General features: G+C 50.7%; 2 protein-coding genes across 2 annotated transcripts; both read left to right on the top strand.

Annotated features, from left to right (window-relative positions):
* Positions 1–2,315: 2,315 nt before the first annotated feature.
* CGCA056_v014956 (uncharacterized protein) lies at positions 2,316–3,221 on the top strand (the record flags this gene model as incomplete). Its single annotated transcript, XM_037330198.1, has 1 exon — positions 2,316–3,221. The coding sequence occupies one exon, from the start codon at positions 2,316–2,318 to the stop codon at positions 3,219–3,221; it is 906 nt and encodes a 301-aa protein (XP_037171410.1).
* Positions 3,222–10,947: 7,726 nt separating this feature from the next.
* CGCA056_v014955 (uncharacterized protein) lies at positions 10,948–11,481 on the top strand (the record flags this gene model as incomplete). Its single annotated transcript, XM_037330197.1, has 1 exon — positions 10,948–11,481. One exon carries the CDS (start codon positions 10,948–10,950, stop codon positions 11,479–11,481), a length of 534 nt encoding a protein of 177 aa, XP_037171409.1.
* Positions 11,482–14,987: the final 3,506 nt, after the last annotated feature.

Below are 14,987 nucleotides of genomic sequence, written 5' to 3'. Positions count from 1 at the left end.
TCAGCACCTCCCCTGAAGGGCACTGTAGGTGTGCACCCACTCTCCCCGGTAGGTACCGCCTTACACAGCAGCGAAATTTGCGGCTACGCAGACACATTTGGTATGATCTGTTCACCCGCGACTGAATCAAGACTGGCTTCGAGAGGAATTGTCTTGCATGCATCCAAAAGATTGTCCGTTGAAGACGGACACGATGGTGTTCAGGGATTAGCGGCGTACGTTGATAGTGCCGCATCTCGTCCCCGTCCCGGATCCCCGTTGCCCTCGCCCCTCCATTGCAGCGAGCTGGAAGCATGTTTGCGCGCGGGCAATTAGATCTGCAAAATCCAGCGAGACAAGCCCTCGTGTTCCGCAAGTGCATCAATGATCTGAGGCCCGGCCTGCGGTGGCGACGCGTGAGGACAACCTGGCTGTTACTCGTGGCACCCGAAACGATTCCGGTCGATTGATCTGGCTCAACAAGAGAATCAGTGCAATGGGCTTACGGATGCGCTTTTTTCTCGGTATCTATCGGGTCGGATCGTGGCGTTCTTTGTCGTTCGGCTGCAACATGGCCGGCTCCGGGATGCCGCCTCAAAATTGACTGCGGGATTGCGCAGCAGATGTGTGCCAGCACGCTGTGAAGACATGAAGGGGCGCGAGGCTTCAGAATGGCAGGTAGCTCAATTAGGCGGGGGGGCGGGCCTTCGGACGCATTCTCTTCGGACGCAGCCAAAACCACTGCGTCCGAAGAACCACAGAAGCAGGCAACCCTGACGTAGTCAGGTGCGTCCGAAGCTGCGCCCGAAGACCCAGAGAGGTGCGCAGCCCAGACCCAGGCACAGGGCACATGACGTAATCAGGTGCGTCCCAAGAACAAGAGCTCCAGTGTTCGACGAGAATGTCTCCTTGGACCCCGATTTCTGCACGGAGAGCGCATCAAAGCACATCCCACACGGCTTGGTGCAAAGTCAATTTCCCATCATGCAAGTGAAACCTTTAAAATAAGAACAGTTCTACTATTACTGGGCTGTGGTCGTTGATGGCTGCATTTTGGCGGCGGGACGGCCCGTTCCGTTTGGGCTGGCTTGGTGATGGCTGACGGCGTGCATGGCCCGGGGTGGTTTTGAAGTACGGGGCTACATTCGCTTCAGGGCCCTTCGGGGGAGGTGATGCCGAAAAATCGTCAGCACCTCCCCAAGCACAGACACTGGTCCGAAGTTACCCTCTGCCTTGGCCACCAACAGCGCCTCAAGCCTGGTGACCCAGGTCATGGGACACCGGGCTGCGCAAGATCCTGTGGTGCATGCTGAAGGAGGTGATGGTTCATGGGGAATGGAGAGCTGATGCGCCTTCCGCATATCGCGCTGTTCACATTTTCAGCAAGAGCACTCCCGCCTCAGCAGGCTCGTAATCGATGAGGTAGCTTAGGAATGACACAGCTTCGCCCCTTCTTTCCTTGGAAATAACGCACCCAAGCTCCTTCACGTTCCCTGGCTCTTCGGGCGCAGCGAGTTTGGGTGCGTCCGAAGGAGATGCGTCCAAGCCAATCCCCACCGTTGAGCCAAGCAGAGGCGGCTGTAAGCAAGCAACACCATCGAGGATTAACGGGTAAATGTCTCAAATCCATCGCGCATCTGACGTCGACTCTATGTGCGGACTCCTCACTTCGCGACGGAGTTCCGCCCAGTGGTTTTCAAGAAGATCAACCCAATTTCGAGAAAGAAGTGGACATTCAGAGGCAGAAGGTCAGCCCTCTCGGCATACCGTCGGAAGAGATGTCCCGGCCTTCCATAGGAGTCTACTGGACGTCGGCGTGGTGGTCGGTTGGTTGAATTTACAACATGGCCATCTTCAATGCCTTTGCTTGACCATTTCATTTCGGATTGTTCCCCTTGCAGCCTCGAAAGCTTTCGTAAATGCAAACCACGAACACCTCGCTTCCTACCTTCTACATCGACTGGCATGGCCAACTAACGCCGATGCATCCACGTCGGGCCTGCGCCCAAACATGCGTCACGGGAAGGCACAGACGCTACCAAGCCGATGAGGAAGTTGCTGAGATACTTGTTTCCCAGGGCAGTTGCCTAGATTTCTGCGTGAAACGAGGCAAGAGCACCGTCATGCAGCACTGCACCTCTTGCTGATTCGCATGTCACGCAGTCCATCCAACCCTCGTGACACCATCCAACTACACGGCATCTCCTCCACCAGACTTCCACTCGTTTGCAATCTCCGACGGTCGCTTGTCTCCATCAACCGCATATTCTCGCTTTTTAGCTCGTTTTCTTTCCAGGCATCACCTCGACCGATAGAATCCGGCCTCCGACTGCAGCATGGTGCGCCAAGTCCGACCCCCGAAGCCGACCCCAACGACCAGTGCCTCGGCCACCCTGCGCGAGGACAACGATCCACCAAACATCCCGGACCAGAGCGCTCCACCCGCAATCGATCTAGACATCGATGTGATGACCGTTGCGCAGCTTCGACAGCACCTCCAAGCCCACTCCATTCGCTTTCCGTCCCGGGCGAGGAAGGCAGAGCTCGTCCGACTAGCTGCAGAGCATCACAGGCAGAATTCGGATGCCAAATTCGAGCCAGATCTCCCAATCGACAGTCTTGAGGCAACGCCCAACCCGACCGCAGCTGACCAAGCCACTCTGAACGACAAGCCATCCCAGCCCACCAGCACAGCTCTGAACGCCCCAGCCGCTTTGGCTCAAGATGCGGAGGTAATGACCATCGCCCAGCTGCGTAACTATTTGCAGACCTGTGCAATCGCTGTACCAAGCCGAGCCCGCAAGCCGCAGCTCCTGCAGCTCGTGCAAGAGCATCAAGTCAAACCGTCTGACATACAGGCTGGAGATCTGACTACCCTCTCCGCCCAGCTTTCAGACCTCTCCGTCGAGGCAGACCAGTTCATAGACGACTCCACCACCGACGCTTCAACCAACGGGCCCATCAATGGCGTCTCGCCCGAGGTCGACACCAACACGCCCCTCCCAAACATACCCAACCCTACCGACGATATCTCGTACCTACATCCAAGCTTCAACCCGAAATCCCTTACGATCCCACAGTTGCGGAATCTGCTGGCCGCCCATGAAGTCGCTTACACCAAGGCCAAAAACAAGGCTGATCTTGTCCACCTTTTCGAAGCAAACGTAGTCCCCAGAGCAGCCGCCACAATCCAGGCCGTAGGCACCATTGAGAAAACCGATGAAGGGATTGTCGACGCGTAGAATTGCTACAACCTGGTGTTCTTGCCTGTGTGCATTGATGCCTGTATCTGGTCAACGCTGCGGTGGAAGAAGGGATGTATGAAAAGTCGGAGGATGTCTGTATCAATTGAATGGAGCATGAAATCAGGTCGCATCATTTGAACGGAATACGATTGTTAGGCTGGGGCTTCAGTGACATGGAGTATGGATAGATATGGAGCCTGTGGTAATCAAAGATGAGTTCGTTTCGAACATCCCAATTCACCTCAGGTACCGTGCAAAGCTCTGGCGCAGCCCCCTGTGATATCGTGGCAAACTTGCACACGCTGAATCAGCTGCTCATCTCGCCGTGAATCTCAAACCTCATCGTAAGGCAGAGTTCTGGACCAGCTGTAATCACTGGTCTTGGTCTTTCACTATGGCAATCTCAAAGCGTTGCAAAAGAAATTAATGTCGGTTAAGCGCTCCGACAAAAGGCCTGAGATGTGACTGTCAGTGTCTTCGTTCTTGACACACATGATGCCCGTGAACACTTGAGCTTTTTTCTCGGCAGCGATTCATGCCCATTTTGGGAAGCTCGCTTCACCTCCCTTCTTGCTGACGGCTATAGGAATTGCGAGCGGGAGCTTTAGGACGCACATCAGGCACTTGAACCTCTAGAATTATTATCCACGCTGTGAGATGGGTTGTGTCTTTTTTTGGTTGATGGAGGTTTGACAGGCTCAGGCTGTGCCAAGAGTTGGCTTTGGATACTCGCGCCAAGTTCAATAGGACGGCGGAAACAGGTCTTGGCCAAAGGAACACGAATAAACAATATCCGGATGGATTACATTATTTCCCTGTAAGGTCGGAGCTGGGGATGTGATGGCAGCTGAAGGTTGAGGTGAAACAGTCTGAAAAGGAGTTATTTGATCTTGGGAACAAATCACTTACCGCCCGGCGCACATGCCAGTGGTGAGAATGGTGTCTTTCTCTAGGCTGCCTCCGGCTTGTGGAGGTGTGCCCTTTGTCCTGGCGATGTTGGCTGACTGGCACTCCATCATGAGGGCCGCCTGATACGGCGCAAAATTGAGCTAGTAATCACTTGCACTATGGTTTTTGATTCGCTTACCAGATCTGTCGATTAGCAGATTATCTAAGCTAAGATTATCGTCGTTTCCAAAGCCAGATCATGCTCCTCATCCACATTCCTTCATGACCAACTCTCAACATGAGGGACTGACATTGTTCGGAAACATTTAGAAACACCGCTTGAATCGTTCCTCTCTCATGATGTCAGGGGCAAAGCCGTGTTTGTGCAAAGAACCGTCGCCAACGCCATTGCCAATGACGTCCTTCACCTGATGCTCATGCCATCCCTCCCCCTGCCCAAACACGTCTTTCTTCCCCTCTAACTTTGTTCTTCGTAGTTTGCCGCCTAGAGGCGCACCTTATTAACTACTATATAACTCTTATAGGGAAATATTTAAGGGCTAGGATAGTTTATAGAGAAACCTCTATAGTTACTTATAGGGGTATATAAAAAAAGTATAAATTACTAAAAAGTGAGTATCTCCCTCTTTATACTTCTATAACTTATTAGTCTTTTAATATTAAGATATTATTACTATATTATGTTAATACTATTTATTACTACTTTAAAATAAGTAATAACTTCTTTATAATTACTTAAAATAGCTAAAATAAAGTATATAGATTTTTAAATATATAACTTAATTTTTTAATATAAAGTTTAATAGTATGTTTAATATATTATTACTTTTTACTAGTATATTTTAATAAAATAATATATTATTAAACTAAAGTATAGAGATATTTTAAATATATTAAAATAAACTTTAAAATAAATAAGCTCTATAATATTAATTAAATTGAGCGTTTTATGTTATTAAAGTATAACGTCGTATTAAAGGAACTTAAGGATATATATATAATTACTATAGCGTAGTAGTAGTTAATAGGGGTAATTAGATATATAGGAGGTAGTTAGAGTAAGGGGGACCTCTTATGTATCTCTGATCATACAAAAATTCACAAAAGAATTCTTCACAAAATGCTGCCCGAACACGTCCTTAAGACACGCCTGCAGACCCTTTGATATGGAATGCACTGAGTAATGCATATCTGTGCTCATGGATTGGCATGGAAACCTCGTCGGCGTCCGGATGGCCGGTTTGACTTGAAGTAGGCTGGACTCTTCATTTCTTCCGGAACGGATCTGTGGTGCGGCTCATTTGATCTTTAGACGCCGCAAGCATTTGCCCGTATACCGGATGAATCAATGGCCGGCGAGATTCTGGTTAGCCATGCGCACGCGGTAGTAGACATTCACGGACCAAGGCATGGGAGCGATGGGCTGTTTCACTCAAGCGGACCCAATGGAGCTAGAAAGTGTTTTCATCATTCCGACTGAGAGATGTGAAGATGGGCACGGTATGGTTCGGCTGCAAAGCACTTCAAATGATGGATTGGAATGCGTCTCCGGGGATCTGTGTGACGCAGTCCTGCTCATGCGGTGAAATCGGTTTTCGAATGCATAGATTTGGTCCTTGTGCCCTGAAGGCTCTTGAGGTTGTTTCGATGGCATGCACTGGGAGATTAATTATTCCACAATGTCCTTCCAGTCTATCAGCGGCATGGTAACTTAGATTCGGCTGTCCAGTCTCGACGGAGGTGGTTGAGCAGGTCGTGTCGTTGGCGGCGTTATTGATCTTGAGGGGCTCTGCGATGTCGATGACAACCCTGATGGCCTCTTCTGTTGCGTGGAGCTGCACACAATCATTTCCCTCAAACATGCATTGATTTCGCCATGCATGCTGAATCCAAGGAAGCGATCATAGATGCAGACGTAGTACCGGGGGTTTGGCAGATGCAGCTGCATTGCGCTTGTGACTCAACTGACTTGGGAAGTATTCTCATCTTCTCCCAACATACTCCTGCTATGGCTTATTTCGAAGAGAAAGGTACTGTAGCATTGCCTTATTAGGGATTTGATTGCATGCGATCGATGCGGCGACTCAATCTTCATGGGTCATGTTCCGAGTTGTAGCCTGCGGCGTGTCTGCGAATGTGGCATAAGCTACGTAGATAAGAGTATCATTCAACAAGTCGCGGGCGGGCTGCGATCATTCAGGGACGAGTGAGTTCTACGGCCCATAAACTTCTTTCAAACGATCATGCGCGGCCCTCTGGGCAGCAATGGTGTCGCTGCCCCGTTTCGCATATGTTGTGTTCCCAAACGAAGAATGCAACGCAAGTGTCACCGTAAGACGGACCTGGTCACCGTATTCATGTCGTAGTTGCTAACGAACAGGGTCATGATTGTGGGGAAAAAGCCGTCGTTCTCTTGAATGAATTCCACTCCGAGGACTAGAATCAATGATTGGGAAGAGAGTGCGTTGGTAGATAGATCACAGGCCCGGCCTGAAGGATGCAAAGACAGTATTGCGTTTGACACTGGTAGAACAATCTGTTTTTATCAGCGTCAACTGGGTCTTTGCTGGCCGAGGCAAAATATCATGCTGGGTCGGGCGGTAGTGGCCTTTGCCCATGCAGATCGACGCGTAATTACAAACGCACAAGCACCAAGGGTTAGTCCGAAATTATAACAGCCTTGTAGAATCAGACGGAATTGTGGCATTCAAGCAATTGAATTCACGTCAGGCCGATCTGCCACTGGTTGTGTGGATGCTATTGACTGCGGAATGTGTACGTGACTGTGACTGTGGCTTCCGGAGTGCTGACCCAGGGTCGGCCGAAGCCCCGCCTCAAGTACTGAATCCCGGCCCCGAGGCTTCTCTTCAGCCGACGACTTGTGTCCAACGGGAACCCTGCACCTGCAGATTGATGATACTCCGCCATGGGTGCCTCTACTGTCTTGCCCCATATTCAAGGCTTCTTCCGAAGGAGAGTTCACGTTTCTGGTATAAACACAAACGCATAATCATATTTATCAGGCATGCACAGATGAAGCAGAGTTTCCAGTTGATTTTGTATTCCGATGAGGAAGGGATGACCAGCAATAACTGAGCATAAGATAGCGAAAACGGTGATTATCGACCTTGATATCAGGTGCGTTGAATTCCTCACGTGCTTGCTTTCCAAGGCACACTATGTCAACCCGAATCGCGGTCATCGTGAGGAGTTTTCTGTAACAACTAAGTACACCTATAGGAGTCAGGCAAATAATACAAAGCGTCTTTCGTCTCTCCGACAACAATGCAATAGTCTCCATGACGTTTTTCATGATAATGCGTCGTGCGCCGCGCAGGAAGATCGGGGAGGTTGCTAACAGCATAAAGCCTCTCTGACTTCATGACGCTCCCATTGCGACCTTCAAAAATTGATGATGAAGTCAGTTTTGTTCTTTTTAGTGGGGACTCGCCAAAGTTCTGAGCTTTGTAATCTGGAGAAAGCAACATATTGAGCACGACGAGCGCAGCATTGATGGTCCCCTTGGCATGGGACTTCAAGAGAAAATTGCCCGTTTGAAAGCAACATCCAGAGGAATGGAGGCTCTGTTTAACAGTTCCCCTATCAAAGAAAGTCCAAGATCCAATGCCTGGTGGGGGAGGTCTCTGCATGCATTCGAGAGCCCCGAGCATTTAAAGACTTCGAAGCAGTAGAGTAAGTCCCGTGAGTCGGGGTCCATATTTGCCAAGCACCCTACAACTTGATCACATTGTCGCGGGTAGTATCGCAGAACGGCGCAAATGCTTGACACAAGGTGTCAGGGTCGGTGTATGTGAAAGCACAAGACTTTGAGCGCTTTCAGTGGGATGCTCTGACAGTCTGTATACATACAAGAGAGCTGTCATCTTCCATCGCGTTTGAAGAAGTGTTCTAGTCTTCGTAACGAGGCTCTGACAACCTGGAAGCCGAACCAGACTGACGTCCAAAGGTGTCATAGGAGTCGAGCGCAAGTGACTTGTTGCAGACACAAGCTGGCCTCGTTTGACATGCAGATCCCCCGGGCAGGGGAAACACCATAAACGAATAATCACAGCTCTAAATAACTATGTCATGCCATCAAGGAGAGATGTAATAAGCAGTCCCTTGCTGACGCAACATAGAGAGCCCCATCATGTTTCACAGTCTAGTTCGAATAATCTCTGTTGCAAAGCGCGTGATAGCTATGTAGCATGAAGCTGGTTCGGTCTGCTGCCTTGAATCGTGTATTATGTGCCCCTCCCTCAGCTCCTTGGCCAGCACAGTTCTCTTCATGATGCTGGGATCCGAGCATCTGGATTCCTAGACCTGGCGAGAAGATGCCAGGATAGAATTTGCGGGGCAATTTACAGACCAGGTGATGCAGCAATGATGGCGTACTCCCGCCATTATTCTCCGCTGAACGAGGCAGTCCTCCCTGTAATTAACAGTATAAAGTCCGTCCACTTTCTCAACCTTTGCGCGACATGTCTGCCATGCTGGTGAGATATTACACTACAAGCGGCCTGATGATGAAAGTAGACCAGGAGCATTTGCGGCGTGCATCGTCTGTGGGCTTTACTGATTCCCATCACACCCATGATTTTTTTTTCAGGCATCTTGAATTTCAGAAACTTCACACAAGCTAATGAAGTCGAGAACCTGATTCCACGTCACGCCTGCAAAGGAACTTGAGTTGTGCCCCGTGAGTGCGACCGCCGCCGTCGCACTTTGAGACAGGTTTTCCCAGACTGTGAGCGTGATAGTTGCGGGGCAGTCGTTGCATTCAAGGTCCCGGGTCCAGTACAATCTGTGCGATAAGAGGAGCCAGTGCTGATAGTTCCGGTTTTCCGAAGTTCTACAGCTCAAGCTTGTCTCAGAACGAAGGCATGAAGCGTTGTAGGTTGAGAGATTACTTGTATGGCATAGCTTGGAAACGAGTTGGAGGAAGCGTGGAAGCCAGGTCTTTTCCAGAAATGAGGACGTGCGAGTGCAATCAATTGTGAGCAGTGAGATGACATAAGATAGGACTTCTAATACCGAGTGCTGGTAGATCAGACTGTAGGGAATGCCGCTTATTTGTTTTTGATCAAATTGCAAGACTGGAAACTATGATCATTGTCTTCAACGGCGCCTATCTAGATGGCAACTACTCATTTACTCCGCGGATTCCTTTCCACGAACAAAACATGAAGAAGTCCCTTGACGAACTTCACACCTACATCATGCTGGCAGTTGGTATAAACTGAATAAAGGATATATCTCAGGAACCTTGGGACATCTTGCCGCCGAATCAAAGAAGCTGATGGCTGGTACGCCAGCGGGATAAGCAGAACTGAGGGCCACATCCTGCACGAGGCAAGGAGTTAGGACAAGCGCACCGGGATTCTACGCTTGACTATGGTGTCAATAGCAAGAAAGACCAGTATGACAACAGATCCGTGAACGCTGATGATGCACTTCTCCAAACAGTCAGTATGTGACATCGGGAGGCAGACGAGTGGCGTTGAAGACGGTCAAATGTAATCACAGCCAGATCAACCGTCAAATGTAACCTGACATGGAACAATCTTCTGCATCTACCTGCTTTCTCCGCGTTCTCCAGCTGTATCAATGCCATATTGGGTCGTTGATAATTGGACCGACGCGGAAGGTTCAGCTCTTAAGTGACGTGGCCTCACAGTCAGTAGCGACAATTTCTCGGGCCATCATGAGGGGAGAAGAGCTTTCCGGCGCAACGATGTAAGATGGCGTAATCACTTTTTTCGAGATAATCCACCGCTTGAGAAGATGGAGTCTCTTGGAGAGTTCAGACATCATATGCGAATAAGTCACATCAAGTGGCCGAGGACCTCAGCCTGGGCATTGCAGACGCAGGGAATGTGATAGATGTTTTCATACAGCGAGCATGATTATCACTGGATACTTTGCCATAAGACAGAACGAAAATAACTCAAAATCTTCGATTCGGCAAATTTCTCCATCCTGGCGTCTCTCCTTTCCCAGTGGCCCGACGCAATCAACAGCTGCTTCATGTCAGAGGGGACGTTTCACGACGTTATGTCAATGCGGAGAACGTTTATGTGTCTACATGGCGATGTTTCAGTTCGGGAGGTAGTTAGCAATAAACTTCTCACAATGCGAAAGCAACACCAATTGAACCACCTGTCCACGCCTATATGATTGAAGCCCACACCATCTCAGTAAAGCAATATCTATTCCCAAACACTTCACCTTCGCAATCCGATACTACCATCTGTAAGTGATTTAGAGGTCGATGTTGGGTCCGCTCCTAGGGCTGGAATCCCGGCCCAAATGCCGTCGTTTTCACATATCCAGCGATTCTTGGTCCACTCAAAGTGGCCTAAAAAGGCCAAGCTCTCGTCTGTTCCATCTCAAATCATCCCACCCAAGACACGAGTCTCCGATTTTACCCCCTGCTTTGCGGCCCAGTTGAAATTTTCGTCTTTCGGGCGGCGAGCACGGTCTCCGGGTCCGGCACGGGTGCGGGCCCGTGGCTCGTCGGTGTGGGGCCGATATTTTCGCGCAAGGTAAGCCGAGCGCTGATTGACATCCCCACACAGCGTCGCCTAACGAAATTGTCCGTGTAATAATTCGAATCAACGCGGGCCGCTGCATCTTCACAACATCTCAGACCTGTCGTGTAAATCGGCGCCTCCTCTCCACGCCAACCACCAACGCCATGGTCGATTTGTCAAGAAGTAGCGAAGAGCTGACACGGTGACCGGCGGGGGCGGAAGTACGAGCGAAAGGGGCAGAGGAGGAGCGAGGCGAAGAACAGCAACAAACGTAGCCCACAATGTTCGACGATTATATTTCTGCTTGTCATTCCCTTGAATTCTGTCGCCCCGACGTCGGAACAGACTGCAACTTGGCCTCTGAGGGGCCTGTCATCGCCCCGCGCGACAAACGGGACGATTTCCTGTACCAACAGGAGGTTACATTCGGCATGCTCTACGAAAACTTTCCCATTGGTGGACATCTTTTTGAGAACCGCTCTTGTTTATCTGGTCTAGGAGCCAGAATCCCGAAGCGCAAGATCAGCGATAAGAAAGTCCTCGAGGACCTTCTGTATGATAGCGCGGAACACCCGGTTGGAACTGTGACGAGTGAGCTTCAGATCGTGGAAGAAGTCAAACGCGCATTCAGTCTAGATGACGGCATAATATTCGAGAAACCCCCACATGCGATCAGCAACACCACCGAAGACGTAGTCCGCCACGGGAACCCATCAACACCGCCCTCGACACCACGCCACACCCCACCCGACCTGCCGCAGTTGCGAGTCGATCCGATCTGCATCTACATTGCATCTACCGATCCAGAAACATGAGCCCGACGAAACGCACCATGCCCTACGTTCCTGAGTACAAGCCGTCTCACAAATTGACTGCCCCGCATCTCCGTCTCGGGTTGTGATCGATGAATATGTATGAGGAGGTGGTTGATCGCAAGATGATCCTGACATCTGTTAACTCGGACGTGCGATTTCAGCATCACGCCAAAAGGCTTACCGTGGCCGCCATCGCGCAAACCTACCACTACATGTGTGGCCTCTTGACGAGGGGCGAGCCAATTGTGTTGCTCTGGGTCGACCTGACAGAGTCCGAGACGCTGCTGTAACATCTGGCGGAGCTTGCTGCGGACATGCAACCATTCCCACTGTTTAACGGCCGTCGGCCGATACTTGGCCTTCAGTTTGATGGCTGTGGGCCTGCCAGGTCGGTAACAGCTACACAGACAGGACGAACGGAACAATACTATGAAGAAGCTGAAGACATGGTTGGAAAATTTCGAGACGACACCGCGATCGATTTCAGACGATGAGCGGCGGGCAACAATCAGCTCGCCAGGATACCCGCCAATGATGTACAAGGGGTTCGAAAGACCTCACTACTTGCTTCAGGGCAAATGGTGGAGCAAGCGGGATCATGGAAGAGACGAGCCGCCCAGGAGTGAGCAGCGGGATCCCGAGAAGTCATGTAACGATGAGTCGAGACGGGATGTACCAAATACGCCAATGCCCATGGGACAAGAGAAACGCTGAGCAATCCCTCATGCTCAGGGTGGCCTGGGAACTTGACGCAGTCAACGAGTTCTAGCGTAGCAGCCAGGGGCGGAGAAGGTGGAAGTAACGACCAAGAAAGGCCACACTGCACTCAAAAGTGCCTGTTGGGACTTGCGAGGAAAGGTACTCTCAATTCGACGTGACCGAACGTGTCGATACACTGGGCAAGCGCAGTGGTGCCCACCGTGGCCATCGCAACCTACACCGTACAGTTATCTGTCACCCAATCGATCGGGCGGAATTTCTCAGTCGAAGCAGCTCCAGCGGACACTGGAAATGGGCATCAAGCGGCTAGGAAGGGGTGGCACATGCGTCGTGTTCTTTGAGGTAATTCTGCTTGAATCCGGCTACACATTTTTGAGCAAGCAAGGGGACGGTTTAAGCATTCATCCAGGACGCTCAGAACGGGGCGGCTGTCTACGAAGACTTGCAGCCTATTCAAGGCATGTATGTGCTGGTGTTACTCGGGTTAGTCAACCTCAGGTCAATGAACCGGATCTATTGCTACGACCACTGAGTTCACGTCGTACACACGATCTTTCTGTCGTGGGGATGGCTAGCTCTCCACGCGGTAGATGTTGGACAGACACACCTTGAAAGGGCGACAATGCGGTCACCGCATGCAGTCCATTCTCGGCGAAGACGTCCGAACACCGAATATACTATTTAATGCGGTGGTCAAGGGAATCATATTAGCGAACTTTGAGCGCGCTGCTGTTGGAGCGGCCTTATCGTCCGCTGGCACAGCTTGTGCCAAACAGGCGCAGAAGGAGACCCGAAGGAAGAGATAGTGTGAGCAGGGCGGGAAAGCAAAGCAATAGCAGACAGGTTCATTTACAGCATATACAGAAACCAGAGAAAATGAGGACAGCGCTCAGGAAGCAGTTTTCTTCCCAGAGAAGGCAGACAGCTGTCTGACAACTTGTGGGCTATGATTTATGAGATGTACGTTTGACTTCGGCAGATAACCGGGCGTTTTGTGTCGACGGCTTGGGAAAATCGTGCTTGAATTCAGAGTCGACAACATGCTTCCTTGAAGGTCTTAGCCGTATGTTCAGACGTTGGCTCCGGGAGACCGGGCTCATCCGCAGATGAGTTGAGGCTGAACACATAAACCAGCACCGTATCGACATCGTACTGTCACCGTATTTCGCCAAAACGCTGCATCTTCGATTGCCTTGCTGCAGTTTTCGTTGGTTCTGCCTGTTTCCGCTGGTGAACAACCAACATCGGCGCCTTCTAAACCAGGCGTCAACCAGCAAGACCAGTGACCCAGAACGAGTAGATCAAAGTTGAATGACCTCAGGGACTAATGCTAGTTGTCGCATCTATGCATGCATTGCATGCTCAAGCGAGGCACAGCATGGAGGATGGTTTGACGCCCTTGGCTTACCATTGGAATTGCCCTTGCTGACTCAGTCCAGGTAGAGAGCGAATGTTGCCTGAACTCACAGCCTGCTTGCCAGCAAATGTACGATCAACCCTGCGTTCACTTGAGTAAAGACGTGTCAGCCGTCGCCAGATTGAAAGTAACACAACCTGGCCTCTGTTGCTACCACTCAATTTATGCTCATCACAAGGTGTAGCGCCAGCGAGATAAGCTTCAAGCTGGTTCTCGAGGTCCAGTGCCGCCGCGACCACGTTTTTGCAACGGACCGTATGCTGTCTAAGACAAATCACCTCGTCAGCCTTCCCAATGTAACTCTTCTCTGACACGATGTTATTGACTGTTTGGCCACTAACGCCGCCGTTTCAGAGGTACACGCCCTCGCTGGTGGCAAGCTGAACTACGCCATTGATGCCTTGGGCGCCCATGACATTGCATCTGGTTTTGAGACCGGCTGCCTCCCTGACGTAAATACCTTTGGCGGTCCGCGCGTGGCGCACGTCTTTGGCCGTCGATGCCTCGTCAATCTTTGCACCATTTCTGGCCACCTCCACAATCTGGGGATGGACATCTGCGAGGCCAGCACGTTGGCGACATTCTGACCGAGACAATGAGACTTGAGTCGTGCCTGTCAGGGTGCGCGTCATCTCGCTCGTCATAGGCGCGATAAATGCTGACATTGTGACGGGCGCCTTTAGGGTTAAGTTGTTCAAAGACTCGTCATGCAGAGTCAAAGACGGAGCGGAATCTATTGCGCGTCGCAAAGACGTGATTCAGAGTACTCCTAGTGGGTGGTTTGCAAGAAAAGGTTACTGATGATGTGCGCGGTGAACTGTTCGGTGGAGGGTGCCACTGACGGTGGTAGCTAGCGTTACTCCTAAAGGGATGCTGACCGGTATTCTGGCAAGAATTCTGTTCTTGAGCTTTTCGATGCCCATAGGCCTTGAGTTTTGTTAATGATATCCGGAAGAAGAGCTCACTGATAGAAACTCGTGCTTGCAAGCGGCGTTGAAGGTGCCAGGAGAAATATCAAGAAGTTGTGTCTGTCGACTTCAAAAACGCACCACATACATTCTTCTTGTCAATGACTTCATAGATGGAATTAATCCTGCTTCACTCCCGAATCGATATCACCTGTGGAGACTCAGATGATGTCGCTGAGTGCGCAGTAGCGAGACTGATGTGGCGGTGGTCAGGTCCCCCCCGAGTCTCTGAGCTTGAAACGGGCTTGTTTATATTGAGCAGAACACGGAGGTTGGCATCTACAACGCCGCAGCCGGGGTTGACGTGCTTGTTGTGGACGTTGAAGACGTTGTAGAAGTTCTCAAATTCCCCAGAGACGCCGGCATCCGCCCCGGTCTTGTCGATGCGCGCGATGGAGTCA

The sequence above is a fragment of the Colletotrichum aenigma genome, assembly GCF_013390185.1.
Source record: "Colletotrichum aenigma strain Cg56 chromosome Unknown KSG_Cg56_contig11, whole genome shotgun sequence".
Lineage (NCBI taxonomy): Eukaryota > Fungi > Ascomycota > Sordariomycetes > Glomerellales > Glomerellaceae > Colletotrichum > Colletotrichum aenigma.
Note: the sequence above shows the minus strand (reverse complement) of the source record. Positions and strands in the feature narration are given on the sequence as shown.